General features: G+C 41.7%; 1 protein-coding gene across 1 annotated transcript in view; it reads right to left on the reverse strand.

Moving 5' to 3' along the window:
* mmp24 (matrix metallopeptidase 24) overlaps positions 1-22,663 on the reverse strand; it is an 88,945-nt gene that overhangs the window by 13,610 nt on the left and 52,672 nt on the right. Inside the window, exons 5-8 of the mRNA XM_087841132.1 lie at positions 21,166-21,370; positions 10,108-10,269; positions 6,293-6,507; positions 1,596-1,734 (exon numbers count right to left, since the gene is read on the reverse strand). Of these exons, the coding sequence (XP_087697258.1) occupies positions 1,596-1,734; positions 6,293-6,507; positions 10,108-10,269; positions 21,166-21,370 (721 nt within the window). The remainder of the gene's footprint in view (positions 1-1,595; positions 1,735-6,292; positions 6,508-10,107; positions 10,270-21,165; positions 21,371-22,663) is intronic.

Genomic DNA, 22,663 nt, shown 5'->3' on the forward strand with positions numbered 1-22,663 from the left:
TCAAAGTCTCACACTCAGTCTTTCTCTCATTTCAGTTTGATTGTTGACAAACTGAACGGTTTGTATTACAGTCTAGTCCAACTTAACTGAATCAACCATCTGGTACAATTATAGCTATTCTGAACTATGCAGTTTATGAAAACTATGCAGCCCCTTCAGCAACTGAAGAATTTGAAAGTAAATTAAAACAAAATATAATTTTACATTAAATAAAAAAGTTTTAAACTTAATTAAAATAAAACACGTCTTAAATTAAAATAAGTAAACTGTCATGTTTATTGCTGCCAAAAACAAGTTAAACACATTTGGACAGTGAAGGAATGTCAGGATTCTTGCTCAGAAAAAGGATCAACATGCTCTGAAGTCAGAGCACAAAAACCTTTTTGTAACAAAATATCGATTTCTGCTGTCCCTGTATCCATACATTATTAGCAAACAAAATATCACCATGCTACACAGTATCCATTTTTTCCCCACCCCTAATCGTTACATATTTAAAATACAAAATATGAGTAACTGTATTCTGTTACAGTTACCGTTTAAAAAGGTGGTATTTAGAATACAGTTACTTTGCCTTTCAACGCCTCTCTCTGTCTCTCGCTAGCAAAGTTGACCCAGACAACAAAGTAAAGCTAGTTTTTGGCTACGAGCCGACACAAACCTGACGTATCAGCCAGAGGTCCCTTTACTACGGTTCAGAGTCGCTGACCTGTTTTCTATACGAGATCGCTGCAAAAAGTGCAGCCTTACCTAATGTCCACCTGCTGTTACTCATTTATATTAAGATTTAAACATGGTTGGTGTTGCTATGGAGAGTAACCTTCAGTAACAGTAATAAATCACAGCAATAGTTCATTCATGTAGTTGTAAACAGCATGATAATATATTAAGTAATCCAAAGTATTCAGAATACGTTACTCTCACTGAGTTACTAAACGTTACTAAATACATTTTGGGGCATGTAATCTGTAATCTGTAGTGGAATACATTTTAAAAGTAACCTTCCCAACACTGTTATTCAGGGTGTAAATGCATTGATCCAAAATTGAAAGGACAAGAGGACCAGCAGCAGCACACACTTTGCTCACCACTTGGCCGACATCACAGAGTTAGTTACCTCCCTGCAACTTTGTCGACTTCTCAACGATTTAGCATAACGTGACTTTGCTGAGAGATCTCAAAATATCTGAAAATGTTCCGTTAACACGACAGCGGGCTGAATTTAAATGTAAGGCTTCTGATTTTTATACACCTGCTCTCAGAAAACAGGGCGAGCGTGTGATGCCTGTTAGTACGGCTGCTAAATTATGCAAAATAAATAAGTTTGGTCAGTAATGAGATCATGTAACATCAATACAACATGAACCAAATGTCCCTCAGTGAGTTTAGAGTTTCATTGAGGGTCAAAAGGCAAAAGGAGTGAATCGCTGCACGTGCCTACTCTTAGAATGCTCCATCTGTTGATGCCATTAACAAATACGACAGTTATCTATACATGTGTTTGTGATGTGTTTGGACTGTGGACTGTGACGCACCGATATTAACTGTTAGTCAGTGTAGGAAAAACTATATACCTCAAATTTTATTCCACATACCTTTGAAGAAGACAAATTTGCCGTCGGTCCTCTCGTAGGCGGCGTCGATGCGAGGTGGCAGGCCTTTCCAGAACTGATCGATCTGCATGGGGTAGCCCTCCTGCACCTTGTTGTTCCTGAGACGCCAAAACCACCGGTCCTAAAAAAGCCCCAAAATTCATCACTGCAGAGCGCTGTGCTAAAACGGCGGCAACGTCTCGAACTCCATAATTAGACAAGCGTGAGAAGGAGTTACAGGTGACCTGAGGAGACTCTGAGTCATGCAGCTGGTCATAAAGGACGGCGAGAGGAGATGAAAACTGGCAGAGATAAAGAAGATGTGTCCTTAGTGACGGTACAACAGTGAAGTCCTCCAGCAGAACCAGAAGTGCTTAATGTGTAACAGCTGAAGCACAACAATTATTATCAAATATTCTCATCGTTAACAAAGTTGGCTTAATTTTTTTTATCTGGAGCTTTTGTGGAGAATGTGTTTAAATGTTTTCAACAAAAGAGAGAAGCTCAGAACGACAACAGAAACCGTTGTGAAGGCGAGAGGAGAAGAAATAACTGGAACAAAAGACGAGCAAAGACGAGACAGAGATGTGAAAGAAATGATTATGCAAGTTAAGAGGAGGACTACAGGGAGGAGAGGCAGCAGGAAAGAGATGTACAAAGGAGGAGAGGAGGCGAGCATAGAGGAGAGAGGGGAGCTGAAGAGGAGGAGAAGAAGGCGAGCATCAATCTGAGCTCATTATCATTTGGCTTTCGTGAATCTAGGACACAGCCAAGCTAAGTCCCCCCGCTGAATGATGTGCACGCACACACACGCACACACACACACACACACACACACACACACACACACACACGCTTGTGCTTCTATTTTTGTGGGGACTCTCAGTGCTTTTCCACAGAGGAACAGCCTAAAAATGTCCTCGCTTTCTATAAATGTCAGCATAAGTCGGGTGCACGCGCACGCGCGCTGCTTCTTGCCTGGCCTAACATCATCGAGTGGACGCTAATGCTTTTCTGTCTGAACCCAAACAGAGAAGAAAAATCAATGCTTTGCATTCAGCAAAGAAGCCATGAGTGCCTCTCACAGAGGAAACATCCCATAATGAGCGTCTCCTTTTAGACGCCCACCAGCTCTCGCTGCTCTTTATGTCCTCGCGTGCCCCCGTCCTCCAGTTAAAAGGAGACAAAAGATGCTTGTTTTCCTGACTGATGATGGTGCATTCAGGGACCCAGCGTTCTTCCCTGGAAACGGTGGCTTCGTTTTTAACTATTATTGATATTTATTGGATGCTTATCTGTGTCATTCAGGGGCACACGAGAAAAGCTTTGTTTTGTTTATTACATGTTAGTGCCGCCATCTGTTTTGTAGGTGGCATCAACTTTATTTGTCAAAGGAAAACCAAAATGAGCTTTGTGGGTTTGTTAGGAGAAACTCGACTCTTGAGTTTTTAAAGTGGCCCAATTTTGTGTTTCTTTGTTTCCTGTCATATTTCTCCTGTTTAGTGGTGGGTGTTCATATTAAAGAGGTTTCTAATAATAGATGCAATCCCAGTGAGCTGTTAAACACTCAGTTTAACCCTGCTTTTAAAACTCTTGAGCCTGTATGATATTACAGAGAGGACACATCCAACATAGTCATCTCAGGTGCAGAAGCTCCGCCTACCCGCCTTGTGTTTTTAAAAGGAAGCCGATCAGAATACGACAGCATACATTAGTAATACTTTAAATTTCTGACTGAGTTTGACTCAAGAATCCATGCTGGCTGCTGATCTAGCAGCCACAGCGATCCTGTTTTAAGTGATGATTGAAGATTTTCTCCTGTTTTTGTCACAATGGGAATGAATCCGGCAGAGCAGACGCAGACAGACAGGTCCAGCTGAGACTGACAGAAAACAGAGACACTCACTGACAGGCAGGAAGGACAGAGAGCCAGACGAGTCTGTGACCTTTTCGAACATTCAGTTTAAATATCAAAGACATCCAAAATGATTTTTTCTTCTGCTCAGGATGAGATTCTGTCTCAAAACAGAGGTAGGGCGAGCTAGCTAACTGCAGGCTGTAAGAACAGTAGGTGAGATCCAGAGAAGGATTTTTGTTTAAGCTAAAGAAGCATTACAAGTTTTACAAGTTTTACAAGTTTCACAAGACAAAAGTTAACGATTGGTTGGTGTGACATTACTCTGCACCATGTTGGACTTTTAAAAACTCGGCACTGTCCAGTATAAGGCAAAAGAGTTTGAGGCTGCAGGGGCAACGGTTAAGCCATGCTAGGCTAGCTAGCCTTTAGCAGTGCTAGTGGTGATGAGTTTTCTGAGAAATAAAAAAAATGGATTTCTTGCTTGTGTCATATCAAATTGTTATTTTTTAAGCTACTGGAGCATCACATCAATCACGTCTTGCTGTAAAATTAGCTTTAGCACCCAAACCTGCACTTCCACTAATGTCCACTGGAGGCTGTCTCCAAAAATGAGTCAGTCCTCATTGACTCCCATATTAAAATAATACGAGTCTCTATGGGCTAGCATCCTGTTTATACAAACGCTACAGGTGGTAAACTGTTTATACCTCACGTTTAAAAACTATATTAAGAATTAAAATTAGTCTCATGATTTAAACTCATTTCAAATGCAGTTAAGTGACTAAAAATTCATCTTACTTTGTACTTCACTGCACAAACAGACCTTCCACATCCTAATATTTTATTTAAATGCTGCGTCACACTGATGAGCAGGTATCTGTGTGTGTTACTTGGCAAGCTTGCTGGTATTAGCTCATCTCTCTACAGTCTTTGGCCTGTTGGGTGCTTTGAATATCTAAACATTTAAAATATATAATTAAATAAAGCCATACAGTTTATACTACTACATGCAACACGCTGTAAATGTGCACGCCTGCTGTGTGCTGGCATGCGAGCGCCTACAGAGCTGCATCGGTGGGTTACTAACTGTACTGGAAGCATATGGCTGATGCTAATGATCAGAGGCTGGATAGCGCCATATGCCACTGGGCTGCTTCTTTCATCTGACGGCACCACGAGAGTGGTCGTTTTTAGCACCAGCGGCCCCGCGGTGGCGTCCAAACCCATAATGTTGGCAGTGTTAAAGCCATCGTTACCTTCCTAAACACTAATCTGGACCACGCCGTCCAAACCTGCGTTTATGGATAATGATTATGAGACATAAACTTCAACCATACTTCCAACATCATTGCTACTCTGCATCCTCCTCCCGTAATGTTCAATTAAGCTTTATCTAAATCCCCCAGTGACACCCTGTTTTTTATAGCAACCCACAGCTGTGTGACTCACCGTCTGTAGGAGATAACAGCCATTAATTACAGACACAACAGCATCCTGTTCAATAAGCTCGTGTTCGAACAAGCACTCAGGTTCTTTAACAGGATGAGATATCAAAGAATTTTATTGGTTTGATGCATTTAAATATTTCTTATTTAGACGTTTTAATGTTTCTGTTATTTGATGGGAAGCAGTTGGCACTAAATTTTTGTTCCGGCCTTTTTTCATATTTTCATTTACAAATCTGGAAAATAAATAATAAATTAAAATATTTTGCTCTGCTTTTACCCAGTGGTCTAATTGTTTTTTAATACTTAAAAAATAGTTATTTTATGTTATTGTAGAGAGATCTTAATGTGATATGAGATTTGTTGTTGCTTTATTTTAATGGAGTCCCTCATAATTTACATTGTTTTGGTGTTTTCAATGCTGTTGTTGAATATTTTCAAAAATATGTTTAATTTGTGTCCTACATTTTTTTTAATATAAAATTAGTATTATTTAAATTATGATGATGATGATGATGATTATTATTTATCAACGTGTTTGATACGTGTTGTGCTACTTGCTTCATCATTGTAATCACCTGTAAAATAAAATTTGGTCGATCATATTTCATATATTTAATGGGACTAATGCGATTATATATTTTCCTAAATTGGGAAATGTAGTTAAAAATTTTGTGAAATTATTTAAAAAACAATTAAAACTGTTGTAATGTAACTTTTTTGTTGCATTTGTGGTGGAAAATACAACCTTTTTTGTTTGATATTTTATACCCGGTCTTTAATGTCTCCCAATAAATCACCACAGAAAAGAAAAATCCAGGAGTTAGAGTTCCTGGAAAGCTACAGTGACGGTTTTCTTGGGCGTAAAGAACAGAAATGTGATGAATCATCGATCTTCTGCCTGTTTGTCTGCGAGCTGCTGCCTGATCCGGAGCTGAGCAACCAAACTTGGCCGACAGGTACATCGAGCATCCCGAAGGCTCTTATCTCTATCAGATATTATGTCATCGCATTGCTTAGCAACCACATAGCAACTTGCAAAAATGACATTTTTAATAATAATTATGCATGCACAGTATGTTACAATACCATCCTGTCATTTTGATTTCACAACAATAACACCTGATTGAAAACTTGAACTTCATCTGTGGAGACAACGTCAGACTGCCAGCTGAAATGATCTATCATTTTATTTTACTGGAGATTCACCAATTAATCAAAGGGAAGAAAACTAATGTGATAACTGAGTCACTCCAAAACAACATTAACTGTCTTGATTTGTCGCCTTGGTCAGCTGCCACAAGTTTCTAATCAAAGAATTCAAAAACGAGCGACTGTTACTGAACACTGTCAAAGAGACCAGCAGCCGGCGTCTGCGCCGTTACGTCTCTGCTCACCTTGAACACGAACATCTCCCGTCTGAAGAAGGCCACAGTGTTGAAGTTGCCATCGCAGATGTTGGGTTTGCCGTTTCCAGGCAGTGCGGGCCGGTTGCCGGGCGGGTGCGGCGGACGGGAATGCCGGTCGTGCTTGCGCTCGGAGGTCGAATGCGTCCGTCGAGAGGGTAAGGTGGGTAACGGCCGGGTGGGTTCCAGCATGGCTGTGGGGATGCCTGGAGAATCACGTCAATCACAGCATGAATCAGTCGGGCACCGTGATTGGTTCCAGAGTATCATTAAGAGCACTGAGACTCAAAGACCCACAGCAGCATGAGTCACTGGGTCATCAGCTGTGCGAACACGACTTCTTATGTAAGAGCCTGTGAGACAGCAGCAGACCGCAGAAACACAACTAGTACATTTGGTTCAATGACTCATTTGTTTTTATGGGCAGAAGGAAAACCTCGGATTATAAATCTGTTTGCTTAAATCGCTGCGTCGCATCGACGCCTGAAACAGCAGCGTGGCTCATTTCACCCCATCTCGTTTGTCCATCGTGCGTGTTTTTGGTGATTTTGTGTGGTTTTATGTTTCCTTTCTGTCTCTTTGTGTTTGTGTTTTATAGTTGCGAGTCTCTTTGTGCTGCTTTGTGACACTTCTGGTGATTTTTTTGTGTCTTCTTATTGTTGTTTTGTGCCGAGCAGACAAAAATAGATCATTTTAGGCCCCTGCTGTGGTTGCTTTGTTCTCCTTTTCATTTCTTTAGTCTGCATTGTTTTGTGTCCGTCTTATTTTCATTCTTTTCCACTTCCTCTGCCTTTTATTAAAAAACAAACAGAAACTCTTTCTGTTGCAGATCCGTCCATGACAAAGACGCTCGATGTTCCAACAGGAAAAGAAAATCTATTCTCTTTTTTCTCAGCGTACCAACACGAGTTGTAAATTGCACAGAAACAGTCTTGTTGTAAAACGAAGCCCTTCCGCGTGGTGCTGTTGTGGCGGCTGGTATTGAGAGCAGGATGAACTTTGAGCAGATAAAATAACAGGCTTTGTTATCCACACTGAACAATGAAGTGCAGCGGAGAAAAACCGCCGACTGCACAGTTCTGGCCGGTATTTCCCTTCAACGCTGACTTCAAATGTCACCTGTGTATCACGACCTTTAATGTGAGGCTCAGTTGTTGTTCTGAGGGCCGAGATAACCTTCTTGCTTTGATTATTAAAGGAAACCAAAGCAAAGAAAAAGAGAAGCGTGATGAAAAATGCGGCAGATACAGTCGATTTAAGCTACCTGGGTGTTTGTGGGCTGTGAGGGATGGTGCAGATAGAAATGTTCTTATCTTTAACAGAGCAGACGTGTTTCTTTTTCCTTTTCTTTGTGTGTCTGCATCACAAATAAATGTTACACTACATTACAACAGAAGCTGTCGTGATTACTTCAGCGCAGACAGAAAGCCTGTCAGGAAACGCGCCTGCCGCTGACAGGCCTTCGCTTTTCTTTGTTTAGTTCAGTGAAACGCGAGGCTTTGCGCCTTTTCTGAAATGCAACAAAGTGTCTCTGGTGTAAACACAAAGACTCGCGTTTTCTTTCCAGGCAAAGACGGCTCAGGTCTGTTTATCAGCCGGGCTCTTCTTCACGTTCGAGCTCCGCTGCCGGCCGACGGACGCCGAACACTCCTGCAGCTGCACTCGGGGCTTTTTCAATTAATATTTCATATTCAAGGTTTTTTTGTTTTTGCATCTCACGTGAAGTCACCTGTTCAACCAGTCAGAGGCAGAAAAGAGTCAAAACATCACGTTTTTCATTTAACGCAGGCAAATTTCTTCAAATGAAAATGTGTAGTGACTTAAAAGATCCCTCGTTTCAAAGTGAAAAGCTCTAATATGAGCTTCATATATTTTCCTCTTTGCTATAAAATACACACTCTGTCCCAGAGAAGGCGTTTGCACAGACGATGCATCTATAACGTCAGCATCTTCCTTGTGCTTAAGGCATGCAGGCTTTTCATAAAATGAAATCATAAAAAGTTTAATTATAAAAAGTTTATGAAGCTCATCCTCCTGAAACGTGTCGTAAACCTGTTATTCACCACAGAGGTTATTTCCTGCGACAATCCAAAACCCTGTGAGAAGCCGCTGGCTGTTTAACATTCAGGTTGCTCATGCTGTGCTCTGTCCTGTGCGTTCTTGCTCAAGGACACGTCGGCAGGGTCAGAGATCAAACACATAATTAGCCACAGCTTCATGCGCAACAAAGATTGTAACCATGATTATTTTGTTCAACGGTGATATTTTTAACTTTACTTTTCAAACACTGTCCATCAAATATTCCATGAAACTCATATTTATTGTTCTTCACCGACTCTTTGACATTAAACTGATTCCAAACTGCTGCAGACTGAAGTCTGTAGGAGGATAAACTGGAGCGCCACAAAGAAAAGAACGAAACGAGAGCGCTCGAGTTTACATTTCGATTCACTGCGCGGTCCTTTCCTGCTTTTATCTTCACACAATATTTGTGTATTTTGTGTCATCCTGACCCAAAATTGTCCGCGTCAGTACACCGTAAACAGAATGATGTCCTCAGCTGGATACAAAACAGACAAGTCTCTTCATTTTTTGAATAATTTGGTAAGTGTCTTTAATTCAAATTCGATTTTCTTGGCTTTTATTTTGACATTTGTTGAGTTCTACTTCCTGTCTATGTGCTAGTGATGGTAAATTAGATTCTTTTTACTGAATCGAGTTTTAATGAGTCACTCACCAAAGTGAATCGGGTTTTTTGAGTCATTTGATTCACTGAGTCAGTTGCAAAAAATGCACATTTTCACTCAAACTTAATCTGTTTCTCTTTTCATGTAAATCCTACTGCTAAGATGAATGATTCTAAAAGAAAACAACTATTTTATAGAGCATTTCTAAAATTAAGCAATTAACTATCAAAATTGCTTAATAAACATTTATTTTATTTTAATTTTTTATTTTATTAATATTTTCCTTAAATGTGTCAAATATATATTTTCTCATCTAAATGTCCACTGAGCTGTGAGCCAGGGGGCGGTAATGCGCCTTAACATTGGTTGCCAACCAAGAAGAAGAAGAAGCTGTGAGCCAGGAGGGAGGGGGTGAGTAGCTCAAATGTGCTGTTAGCATGTTAGCTGTTAGCCTGTTAGCAGAGCGATGCTACTGTGAACCGAGGAGCTATTTTCTTGATGTGAGCTTCTACTCAGGGTTTTTTCCAGTTCAGAGCAGAAATTTTTTTGTTACGATACTGGATGTTGTGTTTTTCTCCACAATTTTAATTATAAGCTAGATATATTGCTGCTAACAGCAACAGGGATGAGTCAGTGAGTCAGTTGGGCTTGTGAATCATGATTCATGAGTCAGTAAAGTGATTCTCGAGTATTGAACGATTCGTTCATGATTCGCACATCACTACTATGTGCTATTAAAAAAGGGAATTAGCTAAAATCAAACCTGGATGGATATTTGGGGGTTTTTACTTGTTTCTCACACTTGGAGACAAAACTGACGTCAATGTTTGTTGAATCGTCTGAAAAGCTGAAATAAAGAAGTGACTGAAAATCTTTTGTTCTTCAACTAAAAGGACAAAAACCCAAAACTAACGATGTTTCTTTAAACAAATGACTGACTTAAACCCATTCACTCAAGCACCGTTTCTTATGGACCTTCTTGCTGACATTGACACAAACTTGGCGGTCAGTATCTCGCTCAAGGAGAGCCAGGAATCAAACCACCAACCTTCCGATTAGTAGACGATCTGCTCCACCTCCCGAGCTACAGCCTACACAGAACTAAACCCGAGAGCTCACCGTAGATCTTCTGAATGCCCTGCAGGTCGTCCAGCGGCAGCTTGAAGTTGTGCGTGTCCATGTACTGGTAGAAAGGAGCCATGATGGCACTGGGATCATTGGAGTGCTCCAAACCCAACGCGTGCCCCAACTCGTGCACCGCCACCAGGAACAAATCGTTACCTGGAAAGAGAGGAAGAGGATTAGAGGGGAGAGGAGCGAGAGGCGATGAAGAGGAGGAGGAGGAAAAAATTATGAGATTAGAGAACGCAAAGCAGAGAAGCAGCATCGCTTTCAACATCACTCACGGCGCCTTAAAAGCTTATTTCAGAAATCAGGTGATAAAACAGAAAACAGGAGCATCTCTGTGCTGCCTGCAGGCCGTCGCTGCCGGTTCATTAAAAGAAAATCAGTTTACTGAGAAAGCCTCAACATCTCCCTCCTGTCTGAATCGGAACAAAGCCTCCCCAGTGTAAACAGCAAAGACCAAAGACGGCGTCAAAGGCGCCGGCAAAGTGAGCTAAAGTTAGCCTGTGATGTGTTGACTCATCAGCTGTGTAATATGAATCTCACATCAAAAGCAGAATTGGCGGCGAATGGAAGCGACTGTCAGGCTGGTGAATCCAAAGCTCCTGTTTCTAAAGTCCACTTCTTCAAAGGCTGCTGCTTGACGGGGATTACTTCAGAGCGCGCCGTACTGTTTGCCTGCAAAATTCACAGAGTTCACAGTCTCACAGAAAGCGACTTTAAATTCATAATCTGCAAATGTATAAATAATGTACGGCTGCTTTCGAGACTAAAATACACTGGAGAACAAGCAAACATGTTGAATTTGGAGCAGGAAGCTATCAGAGTGGAGATGCTCCGCAGTCAGGCTGTTTCATTAATGCTCCTGTGATGACAGGAACGCTGCATGTTTGCTGTGGCACAATGGGCAGTAAAATACAGCAGTGAATCATCTGCATATAAACTAGTTACAGTGAGATGAAAATGTGAAAACAACCCATGTTCATGCGCACAATTAATGCTCCGCGACATGTCAGAAACCTTATGTGAGTAGATCAAAACTCTGCTTTTTTAATTTGTCCCATTGTGTATATTTATTTAGTATCTTTTAGTCATAATTGTCAGTTTGTGTCACTGTTGGTCATTTCAGTCTGTTTTTGGCCTTTTTTATTCCCTTTGTTGTTTGCCTCTTTGAGGTCACTTTTACAGCCGTGTTGTCCTCCTGACTCTCCTCTTACACATTTTCTATGTAACTGCTTTTCATGAGTCAGGTGCTAATTAGTCATTATGTGGCCGTTTCACACCTGGGTAGTTGTTTTGGACTTCTTAGTTATCGTTAGTTGTGTCGCTTTTGGCCATTTTGTGCAGTTTTATGGTCGTCTTTATTTCTGAGAGTCACGTAGAACAGTTTATGCACCACAGCAGAACCAGGTGTGGTGCATCCTCACAAAGTCTGCTCAACAATTCATCAGAGCTCACATATGCAGACATAAATAAACAGGATTTTATTCAGATTAAGTACCTGAGGTCCAGGAAGTCTTTTGAAAAAACTGAAGGATGTGATCGAAGCACAAGATGAGGTTGTGGAAAAAACAGACTTTTCAATAGTTTAATTAAATTCAATGGTTTCTATTTTCCAATTAAAGCACCTGATAGCAGCCAGAATAACAGCTCCAGTTCTACAGTTCACGCTGTTACGTGTGCTCTTATCACAATTATCAAAAGTAAAAGTACGAAGGAGAACAGAAGGTCTTGTTTTCCCGGACGTCGTGTATTCATGTGGGGTTTTTATTACAGCCAGACTCTGAGCAGAGATCCAGAGCTGCTGTCATGTGTTTAATGACTTCTTACTGTCTGAATGCAGAGCTCAAATTAATACTTTCCCTCAGCTTTGTAATTGGTTTGACTCCGTTTGAACCAAATTACACAACATAATTATCTTTTTTCCTTTACCGAGGCCAGTCTGTTTGAAGATTATAGCCTCGGTGGCCTGCGCCTGACTTACAGACTAATGGAGATGGAAATGAGCAGACGCCGACGACCGTTTGTGTCAATCCTTTTATTCATTTTCAGTTCCTCTTTCTGAGGTCTCTTCCAATTCGACTCATTGTTTCCTGTCTCGTTTGTTCTGTTCAGGAGAAATGATTTTTACTGACCTATACACTCACCAGCATGTCACCTAAAGTTTAAAACTAGTCATTTTAGAGTCAGTAACAGGTAAAGGGCTTTCTCTACAACTGAAGTGATGTCAGTGTTTCTTGTTGAAGTTTAACAGGGTCCAGTTATATATTTTTTTATTTCCTGGCAAGTTGCTGTGTTTAACTGAATCCAGTGGTTCTACACAAACTTGCACTAACAGCAGCACAGCATTATAGACCCCGTCCACCTCTGGCAGCCATTACAGCGTTTCCCAAAAACAAACCCTGAATCTCAATTAGAAAACGTGCAGCATTTTCTAAAGAAAACCCAGACGTGGCTGAGGACACATTCAGCGACGTATTCACAGATTTTAGCTGGAAGGACCAACACGTGCTATTTCTGACAGACCGACAGAAAAGTCACGATCAAGAATGAGAAGAATTAATTTATGTGGGGACACATTTCTCTGACAGAAACACGATCACGACTCGAAAGCGAGTGAAGTGGCTCGCTAATGATGACGACGTGCCCAGACATTATCCCTGGTTTGAAATTCGATTTAGTGCAAGAAGTCAGAGAGCTAACTTATTCAATGCCCAGGAAACACGCCGCATGTAGGTCAAGACAAACAATGCGATGGTTGCATCAACTCAGACGTCCATAAAGCTGTACGGTGCATCAGATTAGTGCAGGAAAGTCGCGCAACATGAAAGTGAAATGAAAATATTTTTATCATGAAAATCAGTGAAGCCATAGTCAGAGTCAGCAACTCGTGGGGCTGAGAGGATAATTCCAGAAGGACAGTTCCCGGCTTTCTCCAAAACTGAGTCCATCTTTATACAAGTGCTAGACCTGTGATTAAAGCAGTGGTTCTCAAAGTGTGTGGAGTTCTGACAGGTGGACTTGCGCCCCAAAACAGATTTCCAAAAGCACAGGGGAAGTGTTTCTGGGGAGACAATAACCCGACGGACCAGTTGCAGGAACCAAAACATGCTAGGTAAGTGTGATAGGCTAATAGTTAGGCTAACACACTTACCTCACAAAACCGATAGATCCTCCACTTCTTTTAAGTGTCTCTCAGCGCAATTCTTAGCATATTTTGGTTCCTACAACTGGTCCATCGGGTTATTGTCTCCCCAGAAACACTTCCCTTGTGCTTTGGGAAATCTGTTTTTTCCTATTTCCGTTGTGTTTTTCTTATTGCTGGTGTTTTCTGAAGTTGCAATCCGTTTGGCCTTGAAGGGCCACCGTAGTTTATTATTGAAATAAAGTTGCAGCTCGGCTTTTCTGTCATTGTTTCGTTTAGAAAATGAAAATATTTCTTCCTGCCATGTGGGGAATGGTGTAAAAAGTTTGAGAACCACTGGATTAAAGGAACATTGCATGTTTGCTGTGGCCTGCTGAGCAGAATGGGCAGTGAAATACAGAACTACATCATCTGCATAGAAACGTACAAAACAGTGAGATACAAATTTGACTATTTTATGTTCCAGTGAGAAATGTGAACACTGCATGAATGCTTTAATTTTTGCACCCAGGTTTAAGAAGTACGTGTGGCTCAGGGTTTTAATAGTTTTACAATTTTCATTAGTTTTTATTTTTATTTAGTTTTGACTTCAGATTTTCAATTTTATATCAGTTTTAATTAGTTTTTACCAATTGTTTGCTAGTTTAGTTTAGTTTTTATTTTTTTGAAAATCCTTAGCTTCAGTTTAGTTTTGATTAGTTTCAGTTATAGTTTTAGTTGTGTTTGCAATAATTAAGTGTAACAAAATCCCAGTTTCATCATATCAGTCATTCTGCTCATCCTTGGGTATGTTGCTATTCCAGCTACCATACTGCACCCTGGACAGGTCGCCTGTCTGTCGCAGGGCTAACACGCAGAGACAGACAACTCACATTCCCACCTATGGGTTCTTTAAATAAATAAATAAAGGCAGATGAACAACCATTGATACCAGGCAACTATAAAATGTATATCTTGGCCCCAATGAGACTATTCGCAGCACTGGGTGTTCGTAATGTTGGTTCAAGTGAATTGATAAACTTTTTGAAGGTAATTGACTCACACAGTTGTGTAGATATCCCTGTCCTGTTGTCTCGGGATGCATCACGCTGCCTTGCCTGGGGTTAGCTTCTGTTTTCTGGGGATGAGGGTTGAGTGTGCTCCCTTACCTTCTCAAGCTAAGCTAGGTTAGCCTTCTTGTGTGAGCTTTTCAAGTGCACTTTAAGGTTTGTGGGATTTTTTTCCCTTTAGAAATGTCCCTCATAATTTGTCTCTTTCCACTACAAGACACTTGCTTTATCTAAAACACAGTCATATTCAAAGTAATCCCAAATTGGACTCTGGCTCCCGACTTTTCCTGACATGATTCTGCGCGTGGACGGAGCAGCGACACAGACGACTCGACTAACGTGCTGCCACCTGCTGGCATAATGAGACACAGCAAGAAAAAAATCTGGAAACTAAACTTCATTTTCACCCTTGACTATTGTATGACACGCACACATCAATGAAAACTAAACACATTTTTGCTATAAATTCAGTTAATTTTATTCATTCACATTCCAGTTTTAGTTAGTTTTCCTTTTTTTGTTTTTATTTTTATTTCCGTTAACGACAATGTTTTTTCACTTCTAGTTTTCGTTAACGATAATAACCTTGGTGTGGCTAAAGAGTAAGGTTGTTACAATATTGGCTTAATATTCATGCCCTCCTGCTGCCGTTACTCTGTACTGTGTTCTTTTATTCACTTTCTCACACCTTCACAGACTCTGGCTCTTCTGTCCTTGTGTGCTGCAGTTTCTTTCATCCCTCTCCTGCTCTCCCTCTTTTTTTATCTCCCCCTCTTTCACCACTGCTTTCCTTTTCATCCTCCTCCTCCTCCCGCATCCCTCCAGCAGCTTTCATCTCCCCTCTCTTTCTTTCACTTTGCAGGAAAGATTAAGACGATTTCAGAGCACAAGACGTACACTTCATGTACAACGGCTTGAGGGAATCCCCCCGCGGTCGCTCTCCATTTCTCTGCCTGTCCCCTCGTGGTCGGTCTGCCTTCCCGCGGTGACGATAACGACTTCTTCTATCACGCTTGCCCCTGCAGTCGTCTGTTCGCCTGTGATAAAGACGATGTTTGATATGTCTGTGATGAAACCTGTTTCTCAAGTAGTCCCAGTCTGACGTGTCCACAGAGCCTGCTTTGTTCAACTGGAACCCGTCGAAATGAGTTCATCTTATACCAGCGATCAATATTACCCGCCAAGAATCATTAACACACTGCACATTTTTCATAAAAACACAATTTATCAACGTTCCCAACTTCTGTCTAGAAATAATGTCCTTTTTGAAATAGTCTTACAATTAGGAGAGGACAGATTTATCTAACCCTCGAGTCATCGCCCATATAATCAAGTCTGTAAATCGTAAAAATAGAAGAACATGTCCTCCCCTCGACTCGAGACAGAAACATTAACTGTTGCGTTGGTTAAGCTTTGAAAGCAGAGAGAGCCGCTGTACCCTCTCAGAATCAGACTTTTTATTTACCTTTATATATTCAATGAAACAATGTAACGTTTTAGCTTCATGCAGGAGAAACTGTTACAGTTACAGAACCTCAAAGTTCTTTTCACCTCATTTTTCCCGTCTGTTCTGAGCCATCGTAAAAAAGCAGAGATGTCCACATGAGATTTTCAGGGCTGAATAACGTTAAGCTACGCTTTTCAATTCAAACTCATTTTTAATGCACCAAGAGTCTAAAGAAAAAGTCTGCTTTTCTTCTTCAGAATGACTTTTCTGTGACCAGCTTTGAGCACCAGTATCACAGGATATACCCCAGTTTCAATAACCTGTACCAGTTTAATGTCTATGATATAGAACAGGGGTGTCTAACTCCAGGCCTCGAGGGCCGGTGTCCTGCAGGTTTTAGATCTCTGGGTCTACACACCTGAATCACATGATTAGTTCATCACCAGGCCTCTGGAGAACTGCAGACATGTTGAGGAGGTCATTTAGCCGTTTGAATCAGCTGTGATGGATCATTAAAAACTGCAGGACACCGGCCCTCGAGGCCTGGAGTTGGACACCCCTGCTGTAGAGGAACAGAAGCAGGCATTGGTACGCTGAACGTTTGATCTGTTTCTGATCATTCACAGCTGAAAGCTCTGGGGGAAAAAGTGCATTCTGGGTAAATGCTGAATGCTCATATCACCACGTGGGATAGGTGGATGTTTAATCAACTGACAGCGTATGAAAGTGTCAGGGACCTGGGTCTGAGCGAACCAGGGTCCACGAGCAGTTGTGGACTCGTATTATATTGTGTCTTTTCAGCACTGTGCTGCTGTCCTGTTTCCATGCTTGTGTATGTATAGGCAGGTGTGTGCGCGCGGCCGTGACGGCCACCTTCAGGCCTGGTGGGTGTGGCCACACATAAGGACCTCACACACCTGCAGCTGATCAGGATTGTCGGGGGAGCTACACAGGAGTAGCTGAGCGCTCCTCGACCCTGGATTGTTGAGTTAAAGTCCAAGTGAGTGCGTGTCTAAGTGTAGCGTCGTGCTGGTTGTGTATGCCTGCAGGAGTAAGTGTTTGACGGCTGCCTCTGTTTCCTGCAGGAGGAGCGTGGAGCAAAAAAGGGCAGCACGCACGGGGAGTGCAGAGAGACACGGGAGGAAGAGGGAGCTCATCGGGATTAATTGTTCTTGTTATTTTCTCCACTGTAAATAAAACGCACTGTTCATCACAAGAGTCCTGCGTTTGGGTCGTCCATCCCCACGGTCTGCCAGCGCAGCCGTGACAGAAGGTCTTATGTCTGAAAGACCTTATGTTTGCCTCCATTTGACGACAGCATCATCTTCTAGTTGAGATTCCTTCTGTGTCAGAATCATTTTCTAATATGGGATACAGAACGGGAGAAACCAGCCAAAGAGCCAAGAACACCAGCCGTGCACACAATCAGCCGTGCACACAATCAGCCGTGCACACAATCAGCCGTGCACACAATCAAGAAGAACCGGACTTTTCTATATGCTCATCTCAACTGTCTGCAAATATCTCTCAAAAATGTAATTTATTCAACAGCTTCTGATGAAAAAACTGTAAATAAGTGGTTTTGCCCCAAATCCTCGTCCAGCAACGCTCAGGGCAGCCGCACATGCTCAGGGTGTGATGTGCCCAGAAATGACTCTTTATCTGTCGGCATCATCAGTGAAAATTCAAAGAAGGGACACAGTTTGATGTCTTCAAATTAAAATATGAATCTAGAAGTTTTTGTACTGTAGAAAAGATAAAAAAGTAAAAGTTAAAAATGTGACAGGAACAATTAAATCTGTGCAATTTTGCTTTTATAAGTAAGTTAAGAATAAAAAAAATCCGATATGACTGTAAAACTGATCTGGTTGCAGTTTTTTAACAGAGCATAAAACATTTTTTCAGCTGTAAAAATGTCCTGTGGACACGTCACACACCCACTCACGATGGTGCGCCTGTAACTAAGGCAAAGATTTCTCAGGGCCTCATTAAATATATTAAAGTTATTGCAGGTGTAAACACCTGTGTGCCTCACAGGTCGGCTCCTTCAGGCCGCTGCTGCTGTCTGAAAAGCAGATTCACAGACAGTCTGTGGGATTTACAACAACAGCTACAAACAACTTTTAGCAACTGAAACCAGAAAAGAGCAAAGAAAGATCAGGGAATAAAAGTGTGCATCTGAATCCTTTACACTTTATAAATACATGTAGTTACAGGTAACGCTTCATTCATAAAGTTTTCCTCCCGCCTCTTCGTGGGAACTCGTGCCCTCAGCTCTGTCCTGTAGGAGTCAGCAGGTTAATAATGGAGGCCGTCCCTCGTCAGGTTTTAAGCCCAGGTGAAAATGAGGTCCGTTCGTCCTCCCAACGTCCTTCTGAAGCTGATACCGTGAATTAGTTTTCACAGAGTCTGAGAACTTCCCCGTCTCACTATCTCGACTCTAATCTTTCAATTACTGCGTGTGTGTGTGTGTGTGTGTGTGTGTGTGTGTGTGTGTGTGTGTGTGTGTGTGTGGAGGGATTTTAGAGATAAAGAGGCTTTTTGAGGACGTGCAGAGAGGACCTGTGACCACACAGACACATGCTGAGAGAAGATTCAGCGATTAATCAATAATTTTACCATTTTATGTAAAAACCTGTTCGTCCTGACAAACTGGTGCTTTTTCACGGCCGCCTCGACTGCTCTCTGCCTCCATCACAGGTTTGAAACTGATCATTGAAGCACTGTTACACATAAAAGCCAACGTTGTTACAATAGTTTAGTTGCCACAGTTAAACAGTCAGTGTTTAGGTGAATCTGGTTAAGTTTTGAGGGGTAGAAGCTATCAGTTTCATATTAATTTTGTCTAACTACTGCATTCATTCATTTAAAAACACAACAAAAACAATCAAATGTCCAACCTCTCTTTAACCCTTTAAAGCCGGTCAGAGTGGGCACGCTCCGTTTTGCGTAACTATTTTTAAATCCCGGTAGCTCTGCAACCACGTGAGCTAGCGCAATAATTTTTTTTGCATATGAAACCGGAGGAGTTGTACTTACATCTTATGCCATCAGCTTGTCCTCGGTCACAGTTTCCTTCCACATATAGTTTTGCAAAAACTGCATAAAAAGCACTTGCAGCAGCAAAAACATAATATTCCAGAAACACGCTTTGCCGATCCGATCAGCTGTTTGTAACACTTCCTACGTCCATCAGCGTGAACTATCGCATGTCCACCATGACCTGCCGAAACCGGAAGTGACGTCATTTTGCAGAAATGTAGTTTTTTTTACCATCAGGGCCTCATGAGCCTATACTGGTGTTTTTAAAAGTTATCTTTGACTTTCTGACTTTCTGTGTGGTTTCTGGGATGCTTAGGACTCATATTGCACTGCTGGAAATAGTTTATTTTGATGCATATGCTGCTTTTTTGCAAATTTGCATTATAATATTTATTTTCGTTTTTCCTGCAGTGTATAAAAATTGGTGTATTTCAAAAATAAAACTATGAAGACACTTAAAATAAATTTCCTGTGGTGGGAAACTATTTTGTGCAACTTTTTTGTATTTACAGTTTTGAGGGATAAGCCTCTTAAATTTCTCTAACTAGAAATATATGTTAAAAAAACAAAAACGATTTTCAATTTTTTTGTAGTTTATTGCACTTTTTTGCAATTTATGTAATTACTATGCACTTAATGCAGACATATTATTAAAATCTGGGCTATAATGGTTGTATTGATGTATAGCAACTTGAAATGCTCCCAAAAATGGCTCCACAGCATGTAAACATATAATATAAGCTCTGGCGGCCTTGGTTCTATGGTAGGTCTTAAAGGGTTAAAACGCTGACGTCTTACTTGTAAGACGCTTTTCTTCTTCACTCGCTTTAAGTTTAAGCACCTCCTTGGTTGAGGTTCGGGAAATAACACAGTTTGGGTAGAAATCAAACTCCGGGGATTAAAAATGAAGCCGGCGTCTCAAAGCTTTTATTCAAGGTTCTTAATTAGCCATCAGCACAGTGACAGCAAAGACCATACAAGGAGCTGGCCTCACCATCTGGGCACATTTAGGGATGAATGTGTTGCACGAGGACGCAGTCACATTAACATCTCTGATCTCTTTCTAATCTCTTTATGGCTTTTCTTTAATTACATCTTTATAGTTATGATGTTAAAAAGGCACAAAAATCTTTTCTGTCTCTTAACGTTCGTTTTATATCTCGATTGGATCATTTTGTATCTCTTCGAACTCATTTTGTTTCTTTGTCTGAGTTTATTTCCTTTGGTGCACTTTAGAGTTTCTTTGATGTTTTTCTGAATTTAAAGATATATGATACGATTTCAGTGCAGGCTCAACTGAATCCGAGCAGTTTCTCTAATGTCCAGTTGAGGCTGACGGCTCCTGAGTGTCAGTTTCCACAGACTTCCATGTAAAAATGTCCAAACTTACCTCAGAAATAAGTTTTCAGCCTGATACAAAATGCTAATTTCACTGTGAAACTAATCGAGTTAGGGAACCTGAGCAGATAATGCCAACACCCCCACAATAACCCATCTTTCATATGCAGTCTGTGGGTAATGCCACATGCTATAACACTGTAATCTAAGATAAAGTAAAAAGCCATTTTCTTTGAATGCTGGACAGCTTCTAAAACATTTAAATAGACTTGGTTTGTTTAGCTGTTTCGTGCATCAGGGGCAGCTGTTCTGGATCAATATCTTATAAACAGGTCGAGCTGAGGATCAAACCACAAACCTCGCAATTGATCCGCTCTTCCACCTGAGCCACAGCCGCCTCCCATCTATTCTTTATGTTTAATCGTTTGATGTTCGGACCCCTGCTGTCTGCAGAAACGGCGCCTGCAGGAGGAGAATCAGTGGTTTGCTATGTTTATACGCGCGTCTGAATAAAAGTCTTCATTAAAATGAAAGTGTGGACGTGTCCTTGGATGCTTATTTCAGCCTGGAATAGAAAAAAAGAAACTCGGGCTGTAATGTGGGAACGCAGACTCAGAGCTTCTCTGTCAGAGCTAATTCTCGTTTGTGCTAATCTTTCAAACCAGATTCCTTCTCCCGCTCTATCAGCGCGCCCTCCCCGCGTCTCGCTCTCTCTCTGTCAACACGTTAGTTATTCAAGCAGAGGGAATCTGGCACAAGTCATTTGTCAAAGTGAGATAGAAGAAGAAGAAGAAAACTACAAAGTGAAGGGTGTTTTCGCCTCCACTTTTCATCCAGTGACTAAACAGAGCGGCGCTGAGAGATACGGCGCCAGCGACTGAGGACATCTTCGCATTCGAGGAATTTAATTTGCAAAAGTTAGTGAAGAAAATAAATGATAATTGAATCCATTAGCTGGTGTTTCATAACCATCGCTCAGCATGTTTCAGCGCAATCGGCAGCAAGGTCAAAGAGACAAAGACTCGGCTAACCGTCGTGGTTGGCGTTGCCAAGCGTCCAGGGCTCATCGGAGTCAAAGTGCGTGTCTCCTCCGATGCCGGCGCCGGGGAAGTAAGCGTGGGCCAGGAAGCCCCCCTCTCCGTCGAACGGGGAGCTGTCACCGTGGAAACCAGAGGCGAAGAAGATCATGATGTCAGCCTCTTTGCCCTCGTTCTTGATCTCCGAGTACGGCACCTCCTGAGCGGGATCAGAGGAACAAACAAGGAATCAATATTTCAGAAGGTTAAAAATACTGCGAGTTTCACTCGTTCAGGCTTCCTCAGAAACGACGGCCTGACTTCTACTGTACAACAACAAATACTGTGACTGTAATCAGAGGTTTACTCTTTTAACAACATACGCGGGAATCAGCCGTCCGTGTTTAAAGACATCTTCCTTCACTGAAACGTCTTCTGGGCTGATAAACAGGATTTCTGCACATCTGTTTCAGCTGCACAGCTGTTTTCAGCAGCTGGACTAAAGCTACCTACAGGTACATGTTTTTATACCCAGCCATGACTCCACAGTGAGCAACGCAGATTATAAATATCACAGGTTATTCACTGATTGCAGCTAGAACAGCTCGATCACTCGATCACGACACTGCTGAAGGGCGCAAACCAAAGCCCTACGAAGCTCTTCTGTTTATTACAGCGTCGAAGGATCTTCTGCTCCTTGTGCGCTGGAGAAAGATGAAACCACCACTCTATCGATTGATGGAAATAGTCATAATAGCAGCTCTTGTTTCACCTGTATGTTATTGTGTCTGTCTGTGGTGACACTATCTCTTCTTTCAAGATTAGGCTTCAAACTTTCCTTTTTGCTAAAGCATATAGTTAGGGCTGGACCAGGTGACCCTGAATCCTCCCTTAGTTATGCTGCAATAGACGTAGGCTGCCGGGGATTACCATGATGCACTGGGTGTTTCTTCTTCACTCACCATGTACACCTCTCTGCATTTAATCATTAGTCATTATTAGTCATTGTGTCTCTTCCACAGTGTATCTTTTGTCCCGTCTTCCTCCCGTCACCACCGACTGGTTAGCAGACGGACGCCTGGTTCTTCTGAAGGTTTCTTCCTGTTAACCCTTTAAAACCGGTCAGAGCAGCACGCTCCGTTTTGCGTAACTATTTTTAAATCCCGGTAGCTCTGCAACCACGTAAGCTAGCGCAATAATTTTTTTTGCATATGAAACCGGAGGAGTTGTACTTCCATCTTATGCCATCAGCTTGTCCTCGGTCACAGTTTCCTTCCACTTATAGCTTTGCAAAAACTGCATAAAAAGCGCTTGCAGCAACAAAAACATAATATTCCAGAAACACACTTTGCCGATCCGATCAGCTGTTTGTAACACTTCCTACATCCATCAGCACGAACTATCGCATGTCCGCCATGACCTGCCCGAAACCGGAAGTGACGTCATTTTGCGGAAATGTAGTTTTTTACCATCAGGGCCTCATGAGCCTATACTGGTGTTTTTAAAAGTTATC

Source organism: Neolamprologus brichardi, chromosome 5, assembly GCF_056152115.1.
Source record: "Neolamprologus brichardi isolate AB-2024 chromosome 5, ASM5615211v1, whole genome shotgun sequence".
In the NCBI taxonomy this organism is placed as follows: Eukaryota; Metazoa; Chordata; class Actinopteri; order Cichliformes; family Cichlidae; genus Neolamprologus; species Neolamprologus brichardi.